Source organism: Mastigoproctus giganteus, chromosome 7 (assembly GCF_048544385.1).
Source record: "Mastigoproctus giganteus isolate SK-2022 chromosome 7, ASM4854438v1, whole genome shotgun sequence".
In the NCBI taxonomy this organism is placed as follows: Eukaryota; Metazoa; Arthropoda; class Arachnida; order Uropygi; family Thelyphonidae; genus Mastigoproctus; species Mastigoproctus giganteus.
In genome coordinates this window covers 192,509,446-192,531,065 of record NC_143581.1, presented here as the reverse complement: position 1 = coordinate 192,531,065, position 21,620 = coordinate 192,509,446, and the positions used below count along the sequence as shown (strand labels likewise).

At 34.9% G+C, this 21,620-nt stretch overlaps 1 protein-coding gene across 1 annotated transcript in view; it reads left to right on the top strand.

Moving 5' to 3' along the window:
* mts (protein phosphatase 2 catalytic subunit mts) overlaps positions 1–21,620 on the top strand; it is an 89,489-nt gene that overhangs the window by 52,408 nt on the left and 15,461 nt on the right. Inside the window, exons 4-5 of the mRNA XM_090378029.1 lie at positions 4,391–4,480; positions 16,279–16,440. Coding sequence (XP_090234155.1) covers positions 4,391–4,480; positions 16,279–16,440 — 252 coding nt within the window. The remainder of the gene's footprint in view (positions 1–4,390; positions 4,481–16,278; positions 16,441–21,620) is intronic.

The following is a 21,620-nucleotide window of genomic DNA, read 5'->3' as shown; positions in this document are numbered from 1 at the left end:
AGAATGCCATCCCCTTGTGTTGCCAGGCAATACCACGTAGTAAATGACTCAACTGGTACTATACCACCACTTTGCTTAGTGCAGGCTTGAATTGGTGAACCCATGTTTAGACTCCAGAGCAAAGCTCTGGAAACCCTCCCATCTCTTCTGTCATACAGTATGATGGATGTCTTTTGAGGTTAGGAAGGATATCATGGCAAGATCCGATCTTCCTTATGATTTGAGGATACAGCTCTGAAATGGTGTTTACATCCATGCTGCTAGATAGTCCACCAGACTGAACCTATTGGTAACTCTAGGAAGCTTCCAGATCAACTAGTGTATAATCTCTCTGTCTCTCCTCTGTCAGAGAATGATTGGAGGGAATCAGAGTAGTGTGTATGCTGATGGGGGGGGATATTGTCAAGGCCACATTATGTCAAGGAGCTGGGTATATTTTGCCATATGTATACCATATCCAAAAATTTCATTACTTCATACAACATCTTTCCCATGTTTTCTTACTACTGAGTACATCATGAATAGTCAAACTAATAGAACAAACTTATCTGCAAAAAGAACAACCTCCCAAACACTTCCTCATTCATTTTACAAATATACTGTTCTCAGTTACAACTCAATGATGTCCATTTCCACCTACAGTCTGCTAAACCTCACGTACTTTTCTGACAGAAACCCACTTATCAGTTGATTCAACCACTGGGGTCATCTCAGTTCTATTTATTCACTGTATGATCCCTTTCACTTCAAAGGTGGTACTTATACATATGTCTACTCTAATATACCCTGTCAAGAGACTCAGTAATTTGGAATCCTCCTCCACACTTAGGAGGTCTACACTCAAATGTAAAAGTAATTCTTTTTACCACCTAACACCACATTTAATGCAACCTATAGACTAGGGAGCAATTGATACCTTCAAAGCCTATTTAAAAATTACTTTTGCATAGACAATTACAGCAACTGAGAAAGAACAGACGTTAAGAGAATTCTTAAAGAACTCTAACATTCTTCATGGAATAAAGAACATTGCAGAAGTAGTGATGTGTAGGAGCTCACCAGTGAGGACTTGATGGAGCTCGGGGCACAGCAAGTTGCACAAGAAAATGAGGGAGAGCTAGAAGAATGAAAAGAATCTCCCCAAGTCTGTGCTCAAAGAAATGGCTGCAGCCTTTAGCCAAATAAATGATGGGGTGCAAAAATTTGAAAGTTTAGAATCAAATACTGAAAGATTCTCAAAGGTAAATCGTTTAATTCAAGAAACTCTTGCATGTTATAGAGAAATTTATAATGAAAAGAAAAAGCAAACCATTCAGATAAAATTTAAGACACGTTCTTAAACAGCACTTCTACCTCCCTTGCTGATAAACTTCAAGGTGAACCAATGTCTTTTTCAAGCAAAAACACGGAGGATGAAGTCAATTAAAATATCATTGCCTTTTTCCAGTTAATTCAATTTATTATGTGTGCATACATTTGTAAAAAAAAAAAAAAAAAAAAACACACTAAAAGAAATAGTCTTAACATTTAGGTAATTCGTTTATTTTTCATTATGTGTTTGTATACCCTTAATATTTTTATATGAAAAAAATTTGACTTGCGATGAATTCGACTTATGACCAAAGTGGTGGAATGGTATGCCATTGCAAGTAGAGGGATATTTGTAGTTACCATCCCTTTTCCAATAAATGTTCAGTGATTATTTAATCAATTCTTAAATACTTATAAATGTTGTACTTCTCAAACAATCTTAAGAAAATAAAATCAGAAATTTGATGAGTAGACATGTCTTTCTTTATATTTTTATTCATTAAATTTATATTCATTGTTTCTTCTAATCATGTTGGCACATCATGCTATCACTGAAAATCACAAATTTCCCTTTGAGGTTCAAGTGAGGTAGATATTTAGCATAACTACATGAAATTATTAACCTCTGAAAGTGTGGAAGTGAAAACACATTGTGATTCAGAAGGCTTCCATTCTTACCACAGGACTTTTGGTCATATGAGCACATACATCACAATCACTCACCTGATGCCATACAAGCTATTTAAAGTTTCCATTATACATTATGAAGCTTACCCAGTCAGTAAACATGACACATTGTTGAAGTCATATCTGGCTTTAAGCTTGGTAGTGAAGTTTTAAATTTAACTTGTCTTTTAGTATCTCGTATTGGTATTAGTATTACATTCTCTGTTATGATGTTTATGACAGTGGGGTCATTCATTGTTTAAAATGAGGGAAGGAGATAGTGTTAGTTAAGCAGTAAAATTCATAACTGTAAGAAATTTTAATTGTGTTTTGTATTTAGCTTTACTTAAAAAAAAAAATAAGTGAGATAAGTCCTTTCTATTATTAAAAGTATCCAATTCAAGGTGCATTGGGTCGCATTGCTCTTTTATTAAATACATTACACATTTGGCAGGTCTTGAAACAAGCTTTTCTTGGCTTTGAAATTACATTTAAAAGTTTGTGAAATTAATAGGATTTTCCATAAAATCTGAAAATAAATCTCCTAAAAATGTTGGTACATTTTTAGGAGTTATTAGTTTTTATATTTTTTAGGAATTTATATTACTTTTAATATAATATTATAAATGGGAATAATGTGTAAGTTAATTGTCTGCCTCACAGATAATCTCTTGTATATTCCACATACTGATTTGCAGTTTTATTTTTTTACATTTGAATCAAGAATTGTGGTCATTATCAGCCTACAAATTTGATTACACCTTCCCTTACTCTCCAGTTTTTTTATTATTTGTACAATACACACAATTCCATTTTATATTTTTTTTAAATTTTATTTCTTATTGCATTGTAATTAAATTATGAAAATATCATAAAAAATACCTTGTATAGATTATAAATACAGTATAATAAAAAACTAAAGACCATAACAATAAGTACTATAAAAAAAAAAGGGGAAAACAATTTAAACCCTTTATCTTTTAGACTCAAATTAAGATTCATAATTTTAGATACTTTGTTGTTGACATCTGCCTCTTCACATGCTTAGTAGCAGTGAAGAGGCAGAAAATTAAATGAACGTACATTATCTGACCTATATGTATCCCAGTTCGTAAGACTTTGTTCAGTTATTACTATTTTTAATAAAAATTAAGATTCCGATAGTTATAAAATGATGTATTTTTGTCAGCTTTTGGACCGTAACCCCCCCCCCCTTTATACTGTTCTTAGTCCCGTATAACATGGTTTCACACTACACAAGATTTTATGGGATCTTAAGTACTGTGTTATATGGGGGTGTTACCTGTACGTTCAAATGTCTGTCAAATTGAATTTGATTTGTGTGTAGATTTTGAAGTTTGGGTTTGATGTGTGTAGTTGGATTTGGTCTGCAGTTGTAATTGGAGCACTGGTATATTGGTTGCTGATGCTGGTGCAAAGACAGTTAAGTGGCTATAGCTCTTCTCAACAACTTGAGTCATTGGATTATTGATGACTTGAGTCTATCATTCAGCTGGATGTTACTCACTCACTAGCCATCACTAATCAGGACTGATGTTAGTAGGCCACTCTAAAATGGTCTGCTATTGTTTTTGTAAATAATTTTGAACATAGAACAAATCATATTTGTGATATTGTCAGAAAATTACAACAGAAATTTGATTTAACAAATGAATGTATAAGAAAAAGTTACTGTATTGGATTATGCAGTTATCCATCTGATAGAAGTGACCTTTCATAGTAGGAATTAAAAAAATGAAATCTATACTCATTTGTGTTTTTTCAAAATGAAGTTGCCGATATCATTTATGTGTTATTGTTTTTTTTTTTTTTTTTTAAGATGACCAGGATGAAATTACTCTTTTTTGCCATCTGGTGTAGTGTGTGCTATTGAACAGAAGGATTTTATCAATGAACACTGTTTATATCTTAGTGGTTTTAGTTAGCTGACTGTGAGCCCTACCCATTCAGACATTTTATTTATCCAACAATGACTGTCAACTTTTTAATTATTTTTACTTTTATTTTTTACTAATACTTTTTATATCATTTTTACCTGTCATTATTCTTTTACATTTTGATGTAGTGATCTCATTCTGTAGGTCATTGTTCGATTGTTTGTCACATGCTGATGATTGCTCTTATGAGTATTTTAGAAATCTATTGGTGCATTTAAAAGTTATGTGATTGCTATTTTTTATTATTATTCTGTATTTACAAAATTCTTAATTTATTTGTAAAATATTACAATCTGAATTTGTAATTTTGAAAGGCTTTTTGCTGTCATCAGTTTTCTATTGTGATATTTTTGCAGGTTTTCTTTAAAAGAGAAAAATGAAATTGTGAAGGAGCAAGTACATAATGTTTTGTTGCTAGCAAAGCAGTTATTAATTTTATGTTTTTATCCCTGCAGATATTTTGTTTACATGGTGGATTGTCACCTTCAATAGATACATTGGACCATATCCGTGCTCTTGACCGCCTACAAGAGGTTCCACATGAGGTAAATTTATTTAGGTTAAATATTGAGTTTTATGCTATTCATTTAAAAATATTTTGTGATAAATTGACATTTTTAAAAAGCCAGTTAAATGAACTAAGAAAGCACAGGACAAGTAAAAATTGCCTTCTCTTCCTAAATGACACTTCAACGAGGCTGTAAACATTGCAACAATAATTTATTTTAATACCAAATTTTGGTGGTAATTTTAAAGTGTCATAATAAAATGTTAAGCGAGCGTACTTGTAGTCTTGTAATTAAAAGGGGGAAAAAAAAAAAAATATATATATATATATATATATACAGTAAGTCCCCGACTTACGTAAGCTTGAGTTACGTAACTTGGACTTAAGTAAATTTTTTTCACTCATTTTTTTTTTTAAAAAAAAATTCTCTGTTTAGGATTGTAAAATTTAAAACAGTAAAAAAAAAAAAAAATATATATATATATATATATATATATATGTATATATATGTATATTTTAATTAATATGATAAATAGAAATAAATGATAAAGGACATAGTAAGATGGGAAAGTTATTAACAATGTGCCATGCCTAATGGAAGATATGAGAAGAAAAGAATGTTAAGATCCTAATGAATTAAGTGGAAAAAGTGGCTGAATTGATAAGCCAAATCATATTTACAAAAGCTAGAAAAAAGTGGTAATTAATGCATATTAAAAAGTAGTAATAAATAGAAATGAAAATAAAAATTGGTACATAGATCAGGTATTTCATCAGGGGACTACACCCGATCATGTACCAAAATACTGCGTTTCTATACAAACCCATGCCCGATGGAGGTAGCAATAAATTAAAAAAATTAAAAATTAATTTTTTTGAAACCTTCATAGACATGAGTGAGGTAGCCCCAACGCAGTGTGTATATTTTAAGTAAACCGTTAAATTAAAAGGTGTAATTAAAAGGTGTAACAGGCAGCAGCATAGAAAAGGGAAGTAATACAAGGTATGGGTGGGAAAAAAAAAATAGTGTAAAAAGGTAGTAGTAAAAAAAAAGTAGTAACCTCCCTTCTCTCACTTCTCTATTTCTTACTTACCTCCTTAGTTACCTTTTTCTTCTCCTTTCTTTACCTTTTTCACCTGTTTTATATACTACATACTTTAAATCTTAGCTATTTGCAGCTTTGCGCATGGCTATTTTTAAATATAACCTCCCTTCTCTCACTTCTCTATTTCTTACTTACCTCCTTAGTCACCTTTTTCTTCTCCTTTCTTTACCTTTTTCACCTGTTTTATATACTATATATATATATATATATATATGAGGTAAAAGTTAGGCAAAAGTAATAAAAATAAATAAATATGGCTATGTAGCTATCATTAGAGGCAGCAAATGCACATCCTCCACATGATGCCTAATTATATCTGATAATTAAAATAAATATGATATTTAAAATAAAAACATCAGCCAGTAGTACGGCAATAATGCAGAGCGAAACGAAACGTAAAATAATATAAAATAAACAAACAGGGAAGGGAATGTAGCGGTAGTAGGACAAAAGGTAGTCGATAATCCCCTGTATAATTTAGTCAATTAAGTCATTAAACCCAATTAATAAAACATGATGTAAATTTAAAATAATGCCAATCATACATAATTTAGCGGAACCCCCTCGAAGGTACCATTTCCAAAAGACGTGAAATATCACCAAAAAAGGGTTAAAGAAACTACCGAAAACTAAAATATCAAAATAATAGACTGACCATCATGCCCCATATCGACAGAGGACCACGAGGCCAATAATGGTCATGGAATCGCTGCATTTCAATTGTCATACAAATCATCGCAAAGGCGGAAATATCGAAGAACCAAACCACACTTTGCATGGCGGTGGTCCTTATGCAGCGAAAAATAATCTATAGAACAGAGAGCACTCTAGATCAGAGCCACACCACTGACATAATGCATACATAATTTAGCGGAACCCCCTTCGAGGGGATTTCCGCTAAATTATGTATGATTGGCATTATTTTAAATTTACATCATGTTTTATTAATTGGGTTTAATGACTTAATTGACTAAATTATACAGGGGATTATCGACTACCTTTTGTCCTACTACCGCTACTTTCCCTTCCCTGTTTGTTTATTTTATATTATTTTACGTTTCGTTTCGCTCTGCATTATTGCCGTACTACTGGCTGATGTTTTTATTTTAAATATCATATTTATTTTAATTATCAGACACACACACACACACACACACACACACACACACACACACACACACACACACACACACACACACACACACACACACAATCAATAATGACGAACAAACTGCACAAGTGAGATACAGAGTGACAAGTTTATGAAGCCTAAAATATAGGAATGAAAAGATTCTGAAAATTGTTTTTTTATATGACTGAAGATTTCAGTGAAGGAGACACACGTTTCACTACAATAACGTAAAAACCCACAGAATTCCAGCTATCGGTATTATTGAAAATGCAGTAAGATCGAGTTTATTACCTATTTATAATGAATTGCACTAAAAGAAAAGGCCATTAAACTCGTAACTGCAAATTGTTTTTGTTTTATGGTAGTGACCTCCAGAAATTTTCTTTAGTAAAATGTGAGCCTGTGTGAGGAGATAATAGTGTGTTTCCGCCTTAACCCTGTGAAGTTCTTTAAAGAAAATTTCATTTTGACCGTTATCATGGTGCCGACTAAGAGCAGTAGTGACAGCGGTACTAGTAAATCTACCAAGAAAAGGAAAGCGATTGATTTGGACCAGAAAATTAAAATAATAAGGATGTATGAAAATGGTCAAACATTAACAAGAATTGTGTGTAATTTAGATTTGTCAGTGTCAACAGCGAACACAATAATAAAGGACAAAGACAGAATATGAGAAGCAGTGAAGGGATCGGCACCAATGAAGTCAACTATAATAACCAAGGCTACGAAATACATATCAGTTTTTACAGTACAATAACGTGTTTTTTTTTTTCTTTTTTTTTTTCTTCCTTTTGTTTTCTTTTCTTATGTGTCACTCTGGCTACTTCACCACTGCCCCCAGATTTATTAAAAATATATAACTATTTTTCTTCATTCTTCTGTGGATATTATGTGGTTTTGGTAATTTTGGCATATCAGGGATATATATAGTAGCAATATTTTATTAGTCATTCCCAAGTTACATAAAATTCAACTTACATAAGAAGTCCTGGAACATATCTCTTACATATGTTGAGGACTTACTGTATATTTTTCAGTCTGGAGCAGACGTTATATGCCCATCACAGTCCTTTAGTCCTCTTGTTTCATTGTACTCACCATGTTTATTGAAAGTTTGTAAATATTAAAAGTTTTCTGCATACTAACATATCTTTCATTTAAAAACTTGTTAAAAATACATTAGGACTAACTAATAAAAGTAAAAATGTGTGTGATACTACTCTTGATTCAAGGTTAATTATAAAACCCATGAATGCGGAATACAGAATACACAAAAAATAAATTAGTTTGAGGGCAAGGAACAGATAATGCTATGCTGATGATGACTGCTGACTTGTTGAATGTTATATATGAATCTTTCATGAGATCTTATCACCTATATTGTTGCATTAGAGCAACTACATCTATTCAGAATTCAACTTGCAACAATCAGAACAACTCAGTAAGTTGCACATTGCTATAGTGTTTAAGGGCAAAGGCCTCATGCTGCGAGGTAGAATGACTCATGTAGGTTAGTGCAAATGCATCATTTTAACATAGCTATCTACCAAAGTAGTTGAATTAATTAATTCAACTATTTTGGTAAATTAATTACATTTGCATAGTTTTGGTTATATCTCATATTGTGAATGCTTTCACAACGAGTTGCCATGGTATTGTACTACCTTGAATAAATAACACTTCACCAGTGGAAAAGAAGACTATTGTTATTTATTCTCGGCGGATACCACCACACAGACAGCACCGTTTCAAAGCTTTGTTGGCTTCTCTTCGGTGGTTGAGCATGTACCCTGGTGTTGCAATAGTGACAACCCAGTTATGAAGTATGACTTCACAATATGAGAGATGCCTGATGGTGTGTAGTGATATAGACTATAAAGTGTTTAAGGGCAAAGGCCTCATGCTACGAATGACTATCATGTAGGTTAGTGCAAATGCATCATTTTAACATGGCTATCTACCAAAGTAGTTGAATCAATTAATTACATTGGCATCGTTTTGGTTATATCTCATATTGTGAATGCCTTCACAACAAGTTGCCATGTTATTGTACTACCTCGAATAAATAACACTTCACCAGCGGTAGTACAATACCATGGTAACTCGTTGTGAAGGCATTCACAATATGAGATATAATCAAAACGATGCCAATTTAATTAATTAATTCAACTACTTTGGTAGATAGCTATGTTAAAATGATGCATTTGCACTACATGATACATGATAGTTTTACATTGCTTTGTGTTACACATGTTACTCTAAGCATATTCATTTAAATTATTGGGTTAAGAGGCTCTTGACAGTTTGTCAAAAAATTAGATATGGTGCATTTCCATTGGGACTCTGCTATTTGGTAACTTTGAATTAAGTTGAGCCTACATTGACTAAAAAATTTATATACTTTTACAAAAAAAAATTTCAACATGGCCTGTTAGGTTCTATGTTTTATGCATCAAGTATATTGTTTCATAGGACTGCCAAAATAGTTAAGTTTAACATTTCATGCTTATGTTACTTAGCAGGGACATGCCACTCCTAGGACCAAATTTCTTTTCATTCTTTATCAGTTATATAGTTTACCAAATTAATAAAGATATTGTGGTATATGTAATTTATTTACCCTGCATTTCCCTTCTCAGAACTTGTGTGCCTTGTGATATTAACCAGAATAATGTTGTGATGTTATTGGATGGTTCCTCGATAATCAATTAATTTTTGTAGTGTATATTTGTCGTTGGTTTGCTCCTAATTGTTACTGATATCTGCTGTCATTTTAACTGTGTTGACAGGAACATTTCTAGACTAGTTGTTTTAAAATCTGTATATAGAACTTTCTTGTTTATACAAGTAGAAAGAATGAAAGGATATTTTACGTGGAAATGAATTAAGTAACATACAGGAAAGACTAAGTTGTTTTATTAAAAATGTTCCAATTTATGTTGAAAATGCTTCAATCATCAACAAAATTGCCATCGATTGATATTAAGGATGATTTTGTTGGAAAAGCCCTACTCACTTCTACAATGAGAGCATGGGTCTCTGTAAGTAGAATTGCAGGACTGGATGTCTATTACCTGTAATTATACTGATGTAGGAGAGACCTTTGGAAGAAATCAAGTATATTTAATATGAAGACTCACCAAATCTGAAGCAGCAGCTCACACTGTGACCTGTAGAGGTGAGGGATTTTTCCAACAAAATCATCCTTGACACTGATCTGTCCTTCACTGGAAGGTCATTCAAAGAAGCCTCCTCCAGGTGCTTCAGGGGGTCAGCGATTAACAGGAAACAAGGAGTTACATTTGACACAACGTACTAAGATCTTCCACCTAGAAGTTTTGGATAAGCTTATGCGATGACTTAGACAAGAAGATTCCAACACCTCCAACCAGCATCCAAAGGCTAATATGTAAGTTACTTTTCAATTATCACCTTACTTCTCTCCTCCAACTGTTTTTCAGAATTAGCTCATGAACATGTCTGCAATTTCAGTAATCAGTGCTTCAGAACTGTTTAGGCTTGCAGCATCATTCATAATCTTCAGTCAGTTAATCTAGTCTCCAAATCTCAAGCACACGTTTGTGCCTCGGGTAATTTCTCCTTATCTCTAATACCATTGTTTCCGTGATCTTGAATAATCTTTCTTCTCACTGATACACTGGTTTACTCTTGGTGCCTCCGTAGCCAGGTGGGCAGGAGCAACAGTGCATAGCACATGCTTCTTGATTAGACTGTGGTTCTAGCCTGTGACCACCAAATACGGAGGATGCGGAAAGGTTAAGGAATGACAACCGCATATCCCCGGAGCAATATGGCCTTAGTTGCTAATGCTCCTAAAAACCAAATAACAAACAAACTGGTTTACCCTAGGCTTTATAAGCCCAGCCCCTTTGTATATTCTCTAGAGTTTCAATCATTGAAGCTTCTTCCATCCAGGAGCCTCTCCAACAGGTAAGCCTTCCTTGTGGAGTTTTTTCAACTTTCATTTATGATATTTTCTCTCAAATTTCAATAGAATTATTAACAGTTTCCTTCCCAATTTCTTTCTTGGTAATGCATCATTACTGTAGTTTAACCCAGTGTATGTTAGTTTTTAATGTTGGCCATCCTCCAGAAGGGTAACTTAATCATTATTTCTCTGTTTGGTTATGCTAATGTCATTTTTGTAATTGTTATTGTGACAAATTTTTTAATTAAAATACATCATTTGTAATTAGATGTTTAATAATCCATGGAATTAACTTCTAAATGTAGCTGTTATCTAATTATAGATATTATTCTAACCCAGCTGTAGTCCTAATGATGAAAAACAGTAACTTCTTAAAATGTCACCAAATTGTTCATGTGGATCTGTTGAGGTGTTTTTGGTGTAATTGTAACATTTTCAATAAAACAATAGTCTCATGTGGTATTTTAGTGTTGCTTCACCAATTCATTCCCATAAGATGACTAACCATGTAGCATCCCTCTTCCCAAGTAATTAGTAAATTTACATTTCAGAAATTATGTCATGATTTCTTATTCCTTGATGTTGTTATTGCCCATTCTTGCAAAATTCAAATTCGTTTTGCCACCTGCTAACCAAAAAGAAGTTTGCATTCTTACAATGCCAAAGAACGTGGGACTGAAAATGGTTGTGACATTGGAGAGAGAGAGATTACATTTTTTGCAGAAATCATTACCAAGTTGTGACCTGAGGTGCCTAGATGGTCACTAACGTTAACCGTGTATTTTGAAGGGTTGTTCGCGAGAAAAAGATCGAGTGTTGGATGTGTGGTTAGAATTGTCTCGTATTCTGGTAGGCAAACAAGTTGTGCAAGTCATTGGTAATTACAAAAGCCTGAGCATCTCAACTAGCTGGGTTTGTGCAATTAGAAAATTGAAGCCTGCTTGAGTTGTGAACATTAAAATCACAAATGAAAACTACCTCACTGTTATGAAAGACTGGAGAAAGTTGGGTTTCAAAGAAAAGGAAGTTTTAAAGTTCTGAGTGATTTGTAGAGTTAGAAGAACAACAGAGGCAACAGATGAATTTTACAGAATGTGGTATGGAATTTTTAAGCCAGAGGAAATCAAAAAGATTTCTGATGAGGAAGTCTGTGATGAGGAATACTAGAGCGGACATACGTCAATGTCTATCACCTTTGAAGTAAATTGAATAATAGAGTGAATAATTAGGGTAGCTGAGATGAGTGATAGTTGAGGCAACTGATAATGGAGATTCTCTTACATGTACTATGTGTGGTGTGGCAGATTGTAGGTAGAAATAGATGCCATTGAGATTGGACTGAGACCACATATATTTTTGAAATGGAGGAGGAAACTTTTGTGCATTTTGGATCTTGTTGCGGGTAAGTTTTTGCTGCTAGTTTGATTATTTGTGGTGCGTTAAGTAGATAAGGTAAAAGTAAAGAAGGGAATGTGTATGAATTAATTAAATTTTCGATGTGGCTTACAAACATACAGACACATGATGCACATACAAACTACTTGGACTTCTTCCAGTCACTAGCTGAGTTGTATTGTGTCTTAGAGAGCTACCGATATGTTTTTTTTTTTGTCAAGTGGACTATCCACTGGCTGACTTTTGAAAACCATTTTAAAGCTGTGCCCTCAATGTAAGGAATATTGAATCGTGCCATGCCCATCATAACCTCAAAAGATGATTCATATAACACGACAGAGGAGATGGAATGGGTTGCTGGAACTTTGCTTTGCAGACTAAACATGGGTTTCACCACTTCAAGCCTCCAATATGCAAAGTGGTATTGCACCAGCTTATGAGGTTTATCTACCATCTGGTATTGCCTGATGACACAGGATCAGCCATTCCCTGTGACGTTGGACACCTTGACCCCTGCTTATGTTCACACCTGGGTGGCCACCTCCATTATACCAGTTTCTGACTTTGCACTAACATTCCTACTATCATGAAGGTACAAGCAAAGGATTCGGTTTTCACAGAACAACCAGATTTTGTTGAAATTCAGTACATTTGATTCACAAGTAGGACCTGACTATCAGTTCCATCAGTGTTTTTAGACTGCTTGGTAGCAGCCAAAACTATCATAAATGGAATAATTTCTATGACAATCCTGAAGGACCATATATTGCATGTTATTAAAACTACAAAGAAAAAATGTGAAACATGCAAATCATGATGGATTAAATTTAAAGGTTGGTTTATTTTTATAACACGAGTTAAATTAAAAGATTTATTTATTTTTATATTACCTGACTGAGGTCATCGCAGAAATGCACAAATCTGCTCTTCTGGAACTAATGTTATTAATGTGATTTAGTGCTGAGCCCGTTGTTGCTTTCTATATTGATGAAAGCACATCAGGCTTAATGTCTAAGTTTGCAGATGAAACCGAAGGTTTGCAAGGTGGTTAACTGACAGTAATCAGGGTATGGTACTGCAACAAAGTCTAAAAATATTAGGCAGATGGGCAGAGAAGTGGCAATTGAAGTTTAACATTAAAAAATGTAAAGTATTGCACATGAGTAGCAGTAATCCCAGATGAAAGTGCCAACTTTCCAGTACCATGCTAAGGATAGTGGAGAGTAAAATTGATCGGTGCGTATTGTGCATCCAGATATGCAGCACTCTGAATAGTGCAGACATACAGGAATTTTGCCAGCAGGGATAAGGATGTGATTATCCTTTTGTATAACCAAAGGATGTGATTATCCTTTTGTAAGCCTGCCTAACCTCCTTTATAACCAAGTTATAAAGGAGGTTAGGCAGGCGAGGGTAGATTACGGGAAATCTTTGGCAAGGGATGCAAAGAAAAACAGCAAAGAATTCTTTACTTATGTAAACTCTAGAAGGAAAGGGATGAATCAGATTGGTCCACTTGATATCGGTGGTTCAACTGTTGATGATACTGCTGAGGTAGCTAACAAACTAATTGAATATTTTGCATCAACATTCACACATGAGGAGTTATTCAGTTATTCAGCATTAAGGTGTATTCAACTCTGGCGGTAAGCGAGAAATTGTTGAAGATAAACACAAGAAAGGCACCTGGGGTGGACGGGATCTATCCAGTTATATTAAATGAGGCAGCAAAGGAAGTAAGCAAAACCCTTAGCCATAATTATGAGAGCTTCCTTGGACTAAGGGGAGGTACCCATAGACTGGAGATTTGCAAATGGAACCCCAATTCACAAAGGAGGATCAAAGGATGACACAAGTAATTATAGACCTGTGAGTTTAACTTCTGTTCCAGGAAAATTAATGGTGGCACTAGTTAAAGAAGCACTGCAGGATCATCTAGACAAGACTTCAGTTATAGCTCGGACACAGCATGGTTTTGTTAAGGGGAAGTCTGGCCTGACCAGTTTGATTGGATACTATGATGCAGTCACAAAAGAACTGGTTGCAGGGAATAACTTTGATATTATATACTTGGATCTTAGAAAGGCTTTTGATACTGTTGCACATGGAAGATTGCTGCACAAATTGGAGCAGTGTGGCATTGGAGGCAAATTACTGCTATGGATAAAGGGATGGTTGAGTGGCAGAAGACAGAGAGTGGTAATCAATGGACACTGCTCATCGTGGACTAATGTTATCATTGGAGTCCCTCAGGGTTCAGTGTTGGGTCCATTATTGTTTTCTGTATTTATAAATAATATTGATGATGGTATATCAAGCTTAATGTCCAATGATATAAAAGTTGGCAGGGTTGTTAAGGAAACTACTGACGCTATGCTGCTGAAACAGGATCTGGAAAGGTTGAGCAGATGGCTGAGAGGTGGCAATTGAAATTTAACATTGACAAATGTAAAGTGCTGCATATGGGAAGCAGTAACCCTAGAGTAACGTATCAACTCTGTGGTACTACACTGACGGTGGTAGAGAATGAAAAGGACCTGGGGGTAATTGTGCAGGCAGATATGAAGTTCTCTGAGCAATGCAGATGGGCTGCAAGTGTAGCTCATGGTGTCTTATCAATGATATAAAAGAATTTTTCTAGCAGAGATAAGGAGGTGATTATTCCCTTGTATAAAGCAATGGTCAGGCCACACCTTGAGTACTGTATACAGGTCTGGAGGCCTCATTTCAAGAAGGATGTAGAGCTGCTGGAACGAGTACAGAAAAGGGCAACAAGATTAGTAAATGGAACAAAGGGTTGCTCTTACAAAGAAAGGCATAAGTTTTGCAAATTACAGTGTCTGGAGACTAGGCACCAGCGAGGTGATCTGATAGAGGTGTATAAAGCCTTGAATGGTTTGAACATGCTCAAAGCTAATGGGATTTTGCATCTTGCTCAGAATAATCACCTGAGAGGGCATAAATTCAAATTGAGGAAAGACAGATGTGGGATAGATGTCCGGAAATTTGCCTTTAGCCAGCGGGTTGTTGGTTGGTGGAACGGACTTCCATCCCTTGTTGTGGAAGTTGATAGCCTAAATAAATTTAAGGCTCATCTGGACGGGTATTTCGAATGAACGGAGGGGTGAAGTGGAAGTGGTGTTCCCCCCCCTGGCTGATGCTGCGTAAGCTTGCTTTCTTGCATCATATGCCTCTACTAGTGCTAATATAAAAAATCTAGATCAAAAACCAGCATATTTGTTTCATTCTTTTATTCATTGTTGGTTTTGACGTAGCTGAGTGGTCAGGAGCTTGAGTGCAGTAGCATGCATTCTTTGATTGGGCTGGGGTTCAAGCCTGTGACTGCTAAATACACCGATGAGCCAAAACATTATGACCACCTACCTAATATGATGTTGGTTCTCCACATGCAGCCCAAAGAGCTCGTACCATGCGAGGCATGCCTTCTACAAGATTTCTAAATGTGTGCTGTGGTATCTGGTACCAACACGTAACCCAGCAGTACATAGCACCCGCTTCTTGATTAGACCATGGTTCGAGCCCGTCACCACCAAATGCGGAGGATGCTATATTTTAATGTCTTTTGTCAGTGAAATTTAATTTCTTGTTCAGGGTAGACTTTAAAAAAAACCACCTACCTGTTTTCTTTATTTCTACAAATACCTAATATCGAGGTTTTCTAATAAAGTTGGCAGCTATGTCATAGGTAAGGAAACTTGCCAAATTCATTTCAACTTATGTGTTATTGACACATTTACTTTTTTATTATTACAATAAAACTTAGCCTGCTGTGCTGGCAATTTGCTTGCATGTAACTGAATCATTCCCAGCTCTGTTGGCAGACTGCTCTTGTGTGGTCAATGAGCACTTTCAGTTCAGAGACTAGTAAATCAGTTGCTTTGGTACCTGCTTTTATTTGTTGAATTTATTCTCTGAACTACTTGGGAATAAAGGTAAAGGTAAAGTGCAGCCATTATCAACCCACTGCAGGATGGAAGCCTCCTCAACAATTCATGGTGAATATCTGGACCTAATTCGATTGCTGGTGTGGTGGGTTTGGTTTTCTAGTTTTTGGATAAATATCATTATTGTATATATGTGATTGTATTTTAAATTCCTTTATCACTAATGGTCTACAATCTGCATAACTTAAATGTAGTTATTATCAAGCAGTGAGCGAAAGCAAGGTAAACATAATTTCAGTTGCTGTTTTTATGTGTAATATATATGTAAAATTCTTTGTTTTACTTCAGGGACCAATGTGTGATTTGTTATGGTCTGATCCAGATGATCGTGGAGGTTGGGGTATATCTCCCCGGGGTGCAGGGTATACTTTTGGTCAAGATATATCCGAAACGTTTAATCATAGCAATGGGTTAACATTAGTTGCTAGAGCCCACCAGCTGGTTATGGAGGTATGTATTAAAATAGTTTGTCATACTTTTGTTTATTATCATGAATAAAGAATGTTGTGAACTTACTCTTTTAAAGTTTTTTTTACTTTATTTTATATATTTTTTATTTATGCACCAGTTGTTGAAGGTTCATGGTAAATATAATGAAATTACCAATTCAGTAACTTCTTGTGCTTGGGAACATGATACTGAAGTATGCTGTACCTATTCAGTCTTTGCATACACATTTCATGTAATACTGAAGTGTATACTTGGTTTCCATCTGTTTATTTACCTTACTTCACCTTGTCATTATCAAATAGTTTAGGCATCGGTGTAATGTCTTATTTATCAGTACGCTAAAAATTCATACTAGCAGAAAATACTCCACAGCTATGCTCAGTATATAAAATTTAAATACAGTTAGTCTTTGATTTACGTAAGCCCAAGTTATGTAACTTCGCTTATGTAAATTTTTTTGGTAAAATCGTAAAGATACTTTCTGTATAATTTTTAAGGATGAAGTCAAATGAAGGAACAATAAGTACAAATTTGTATAAGTTTTTATTTTCATTCGCATACAAACTATGTTGGATGATAACCTGCAGTGTAGCTAGAATCTAGGTAAATAACTAAAGTTAACATTTCGTTTTCTGCTTTAAAAATTCTGAAGAAATATTCGAAAACGTGTTTGAGACAGGTGAACTATGTTGAAGCATTCAGAGAAACCCCCACAACATTCAAGCCATGTGGACTGTCTCCCATCGGCTATTTCGTCTCTACATCCTTTCCTTCCTTTCTTTCTGGATTGTAGAGTCAGTTCAGTTTTGTTTGAGAGCAAAGTGGGAGTTTTGTTTGCATTTTGTATGTAATATTTGTTACACATGTTGGGTTATTGTGGTGAAGTTTGAAATTTATATTGTCCTGCCATTTTGAACAACTTCGTGTCAAACTACCATCTTGCAGTGCACACTTCATTTGTGTGTCATAAGGTGTGACAGCATCTCTTTTAACTTAACCCTGTGAGGTTCTTTACAGAAAATTATTTTGACCATTGTCATAGTGGCGCCTAAGAAAATAAGTGACAGCAGTACTAGTAAATCTACCAAGAAAAGGAAAGCAATAGATTTGGATCAGAAAATTAAAATGATTAGGATGTACAAAAATGGTCAAATATTAAGACGTATATCGCACAGGATTTAGATTTATCAATGTCAGCAGTGAACACAATAATAAATGACAAAAACAGAAGCGGTGAGGGGATCGGCTCCAATGAAGTCAACTATAATAACCAAGGCTAGAACAGGACTAATAAGCGAGATGGACAAGTTACTTATTGTGTGGATGGAAGACTAGATCCAAAAACACATTCCCTTAAGCTTCCACCTCATCAAAGAAGAGGCTCTTGCCATTTTTGAGGATCTTAAGAAGAAGAGCAGTGATACTGAAACCACCTTTGTTGCAAGTCATGATTAGTTTGATAGGTTCTGTAAGAGAAGTGGATATCATAACATTGCCATAAATGGTGATGCTGCTGAAAAATTCAAGGACAAATTCGGATGAGATTATAAAAAGTGGTGGTTATTTGCAACAACAAATATTTAATGTGGATGAGACTAGCCTTTCTTGGAAAAAAATGCCTAGTAGGACTTGTATTTCTGTCAAAGAAAAGCTACCAAAGGCAGGGTAATGCTCTGAGTGGGGGGGGGGGGGTAACATAGCAGGTTATAAATTTAAACCTTTAGTGGTTTATCACTTAAAAAAAACCACAAGTGTTTAACGGCATTTACAGGAAATTGCTTCCTGTACACTGTCAGGGCTAACTCAGAGGTTCGGAATATTATATTGCAGAACCTCCTTAATTTGAATTAAAGGGGGGAGATAGTCTGAATTAGTGATAAGTGTTAATACAGAATATAATTGGTGTATTTTTTGGACAGTAAGTGCATGCAAGCAAATTTAGATTAATGTATTTTCTGGATCACTTAAGACTTTTCTTGAAAAATGTTGCTTAAAATTCCTATGATCCAAAGGTATACACTATGTGCATGCAGTGAAATCGGATCTTTAGTTGTGAAATGAGACAGCATGGTTAAAATAACCAGGTAACCATCTTAAAAAGCTAGCTCTTTTATTGCGCAACAATTTAAAATATAATGGAGGCAACAAAAAGGACAGTTGCTTAATTCCAAGAGACCTTAGACAAATGCATTCATTGGACATCCCAATTAATAAGCATCTTAAGCATTCATGTGTGAAGAGTTGACTAACGTGACAAAGGGAGCAACCAACAATTTCCCAGGTGTGTGAATGGGTGAAAAATGAGCGAAACATGAGACAGCTGCCATGTTGTCTTTCACAAAATATGAAATTAACAATGCCTTCTATAGCCCTGAGGGTGATGCACTCTTTGAACATAGTAAACATTTAGACCATAACATGAGTATAATGGTAGCAACAAACAAATTCTTCGTTTTACACCAACATTTTGCTTTGTAAGCACTCATGAACTTCTGTTTTAAATATATGCAATAAAATATTTTTTCTCAAAATTTGATTGCATGCACTTACTGTCCAAAAAATACAGTAATTATATATTTTTTTGACTAATTCAGACTATCATCCCCCCTTAATTCAAATTAGTTATGTTCTGTAGTATAATATACTGAACTTTTTAAACAGCACAATAACTCTCAGTACAAGTACAATCTGTCCATGACATACGTAAGGGATACACTCCAGGACTTCTTATGTAAGTTGTTTTTTATGTAACTCGGGTATGACTAATAATATATTCCTGATATGCCAAAATTACAAAAACCACATAATATCCTCAGAAGAATGAAGAAAAATTAGTTGTATACCAATTAAAAACTTTTTGGGAACAGCAATGAAGTAGCTGGATTGGCACATAAGAAAAAAAAAAACATTTTTTTTTTTTCCCTTCTGCCAAAAAATAGTAAAGAAAAAAATTAAACTATAAACTTAGCTCTGGATCACATTATTGAACATCTAATTCTGTCTGCTTTAATATACACTGATTCACTCAGTGCTGTCTCTGCCATAAATACTAATACCAACTCCTCTCACCCTGTAATAAAACAAATCCATTCTAAATTACTTGTGTAATGAGTCAGACCAAACTGTGACATTCTGCTGGATCCCAGGGCATTCTGGGATAGCAGGAAATGAAAAAGCAGATCTTGCAGCCAGACAACCAGATATTTCTATTTTACAGAATTGTCAAGTTCCATATACCGATTTCAGACCTATCATCCGTAAAGCATGTTACAATATGTGGTCAATAATCTGGAGAGGTTATCCAGGGAACAAACTTTACCGAATAAAACCAGAACCAAAGCTATGGCTCTCCAGCTTCTGGAAAAGCAAACGAGAAGAAACAATTTTAGGAAAGCTAAGAATTGGGCATAGGCACCTCACTCACCTGTATCTATTAACCAATGACAGTGCTCCCCAATGTACATCATGTCAAGTACAACTGGCCATTTGTTAGTGGAGTGTCCCCCACTTTAAAAACATCCGCTTAAACACCTTTAAATCAATTGCTAATACACAGTCATCAATAAATTTATTGCAGATTCTTTGAGATGATCCTAATAAAGAACTGTTTACTTTCCTAAATCGTATAGGAATATATCATAAAATATAATTACATTAATAAAGCTGGTAGCCTGTGTCTTAAATTCGACAACAACTAGGCCGGCCATCATTGTTAACTGCGAACGTTCTGAATGAACGCTTAACCTGCTCGCCAAGAAAATCGCTTAGGAAGTTATCTTCTCAAACTGGACTGTCACCAACTACTGCTTTCAGGGCTACAAAGAAATTAAAATTGCATGCTTACTGTATTGGTTCAGGAACTGAAAGGACCTGACCATGAAAAACACGTACAGTATTGTCATTGGTTTTGTTCTTTTGTTGATGAAAACAGGATTAAGGTGTTGGATCGTGTTAATATTAGTGATGAGGCTTGGTTCCACTTGGATGGTTATGTGAATAGTCAGAACAGCTGAATATGGAGCGGTGAAACCCACATGCATATCACAAACAATCATTACATACCCTGAAAATTGGAGTTTGGTGTGCCATCTTGCGCCGTCGTGTTATAGGGCCTATATTTTTTGACAAAACTGTGGAGAAGTTTATGTTTATCGTGATATAATCCAACAGTTTATTGCAGTGTTGGAGGTGAATGAACGAGAATTTTGGTTTCAACAAGATGGTGCGACCTGCCATACAGCAAATGAAACGATGGCCATGTTACAGGAATATTTCGGAGATTGCTTAATCTCAAAAAATTTGTGGCCCCCAAGATCTCCAGATTTTTTTCCTTTGGGGACAATTTGATGAAGTGTTTCACAACAATCCTCATACTCTTGACAAATTGAAGGCTAACATTCAAAAAGAGAATGTAAACATAACTGAGCAAACATTACGTAAGAAGGCTGCAAATATCATGAAAAGGGTACGAACCTGCATCCAGGCGAGTGGAAACCATTTCCAACACTTGTTGTAATTGTTGTGTAATTTATTTCCCTTTTGTGTTGATTTGTTAAAATTCCTGTAATACGGTTGCATCCTTTATGAAACATTATGTATATATAGATCTTAACAAAGCTTTTGTTATTGTCCTTCCTGGAATGCTTCTATATAAATTGGAAATTAATGGTCAGTTTTCAGAGTAGATGAGCATAACAAGTGGTCTCTTCTATTTCTGAATTTCATAAATAATATTGACAAGGGTATGCAAGCAGTGCGTAGCATATGCTTCTTGATTAGACTGGGGTTCAAGCCCGTCACCACCAAATACGGAGGATGTGGAAAAAGTCAGGGAATGACCACTGCATATTCCCAGAGCAATATGGCCTTAGTTGCTAATGCTCTTAAAAATCAAAATAACAAACAAACAAACAAGGGTATGCAAGAGAAACTGTCAAAGGTTGCAGGTGATTTGAAGGTGGGAAGGGTCTTTAACAGTTCGTGCCAGGCCATGATGCTTGTAAATGTAAGGTTTTTGCATTCAGGGAACAGGAATCCTGGAGTCACATATAAGAGGGAAAAAGGAGCTAAAAAATAGCTTAAAATGAAAAAGACTTGAGTAATATGTTTCAGTGTAATGTAAAATTTGCCATGCAGTATGATTTAATATTTTAATGAGGTCTGGAAACTTCGCCTAAAAA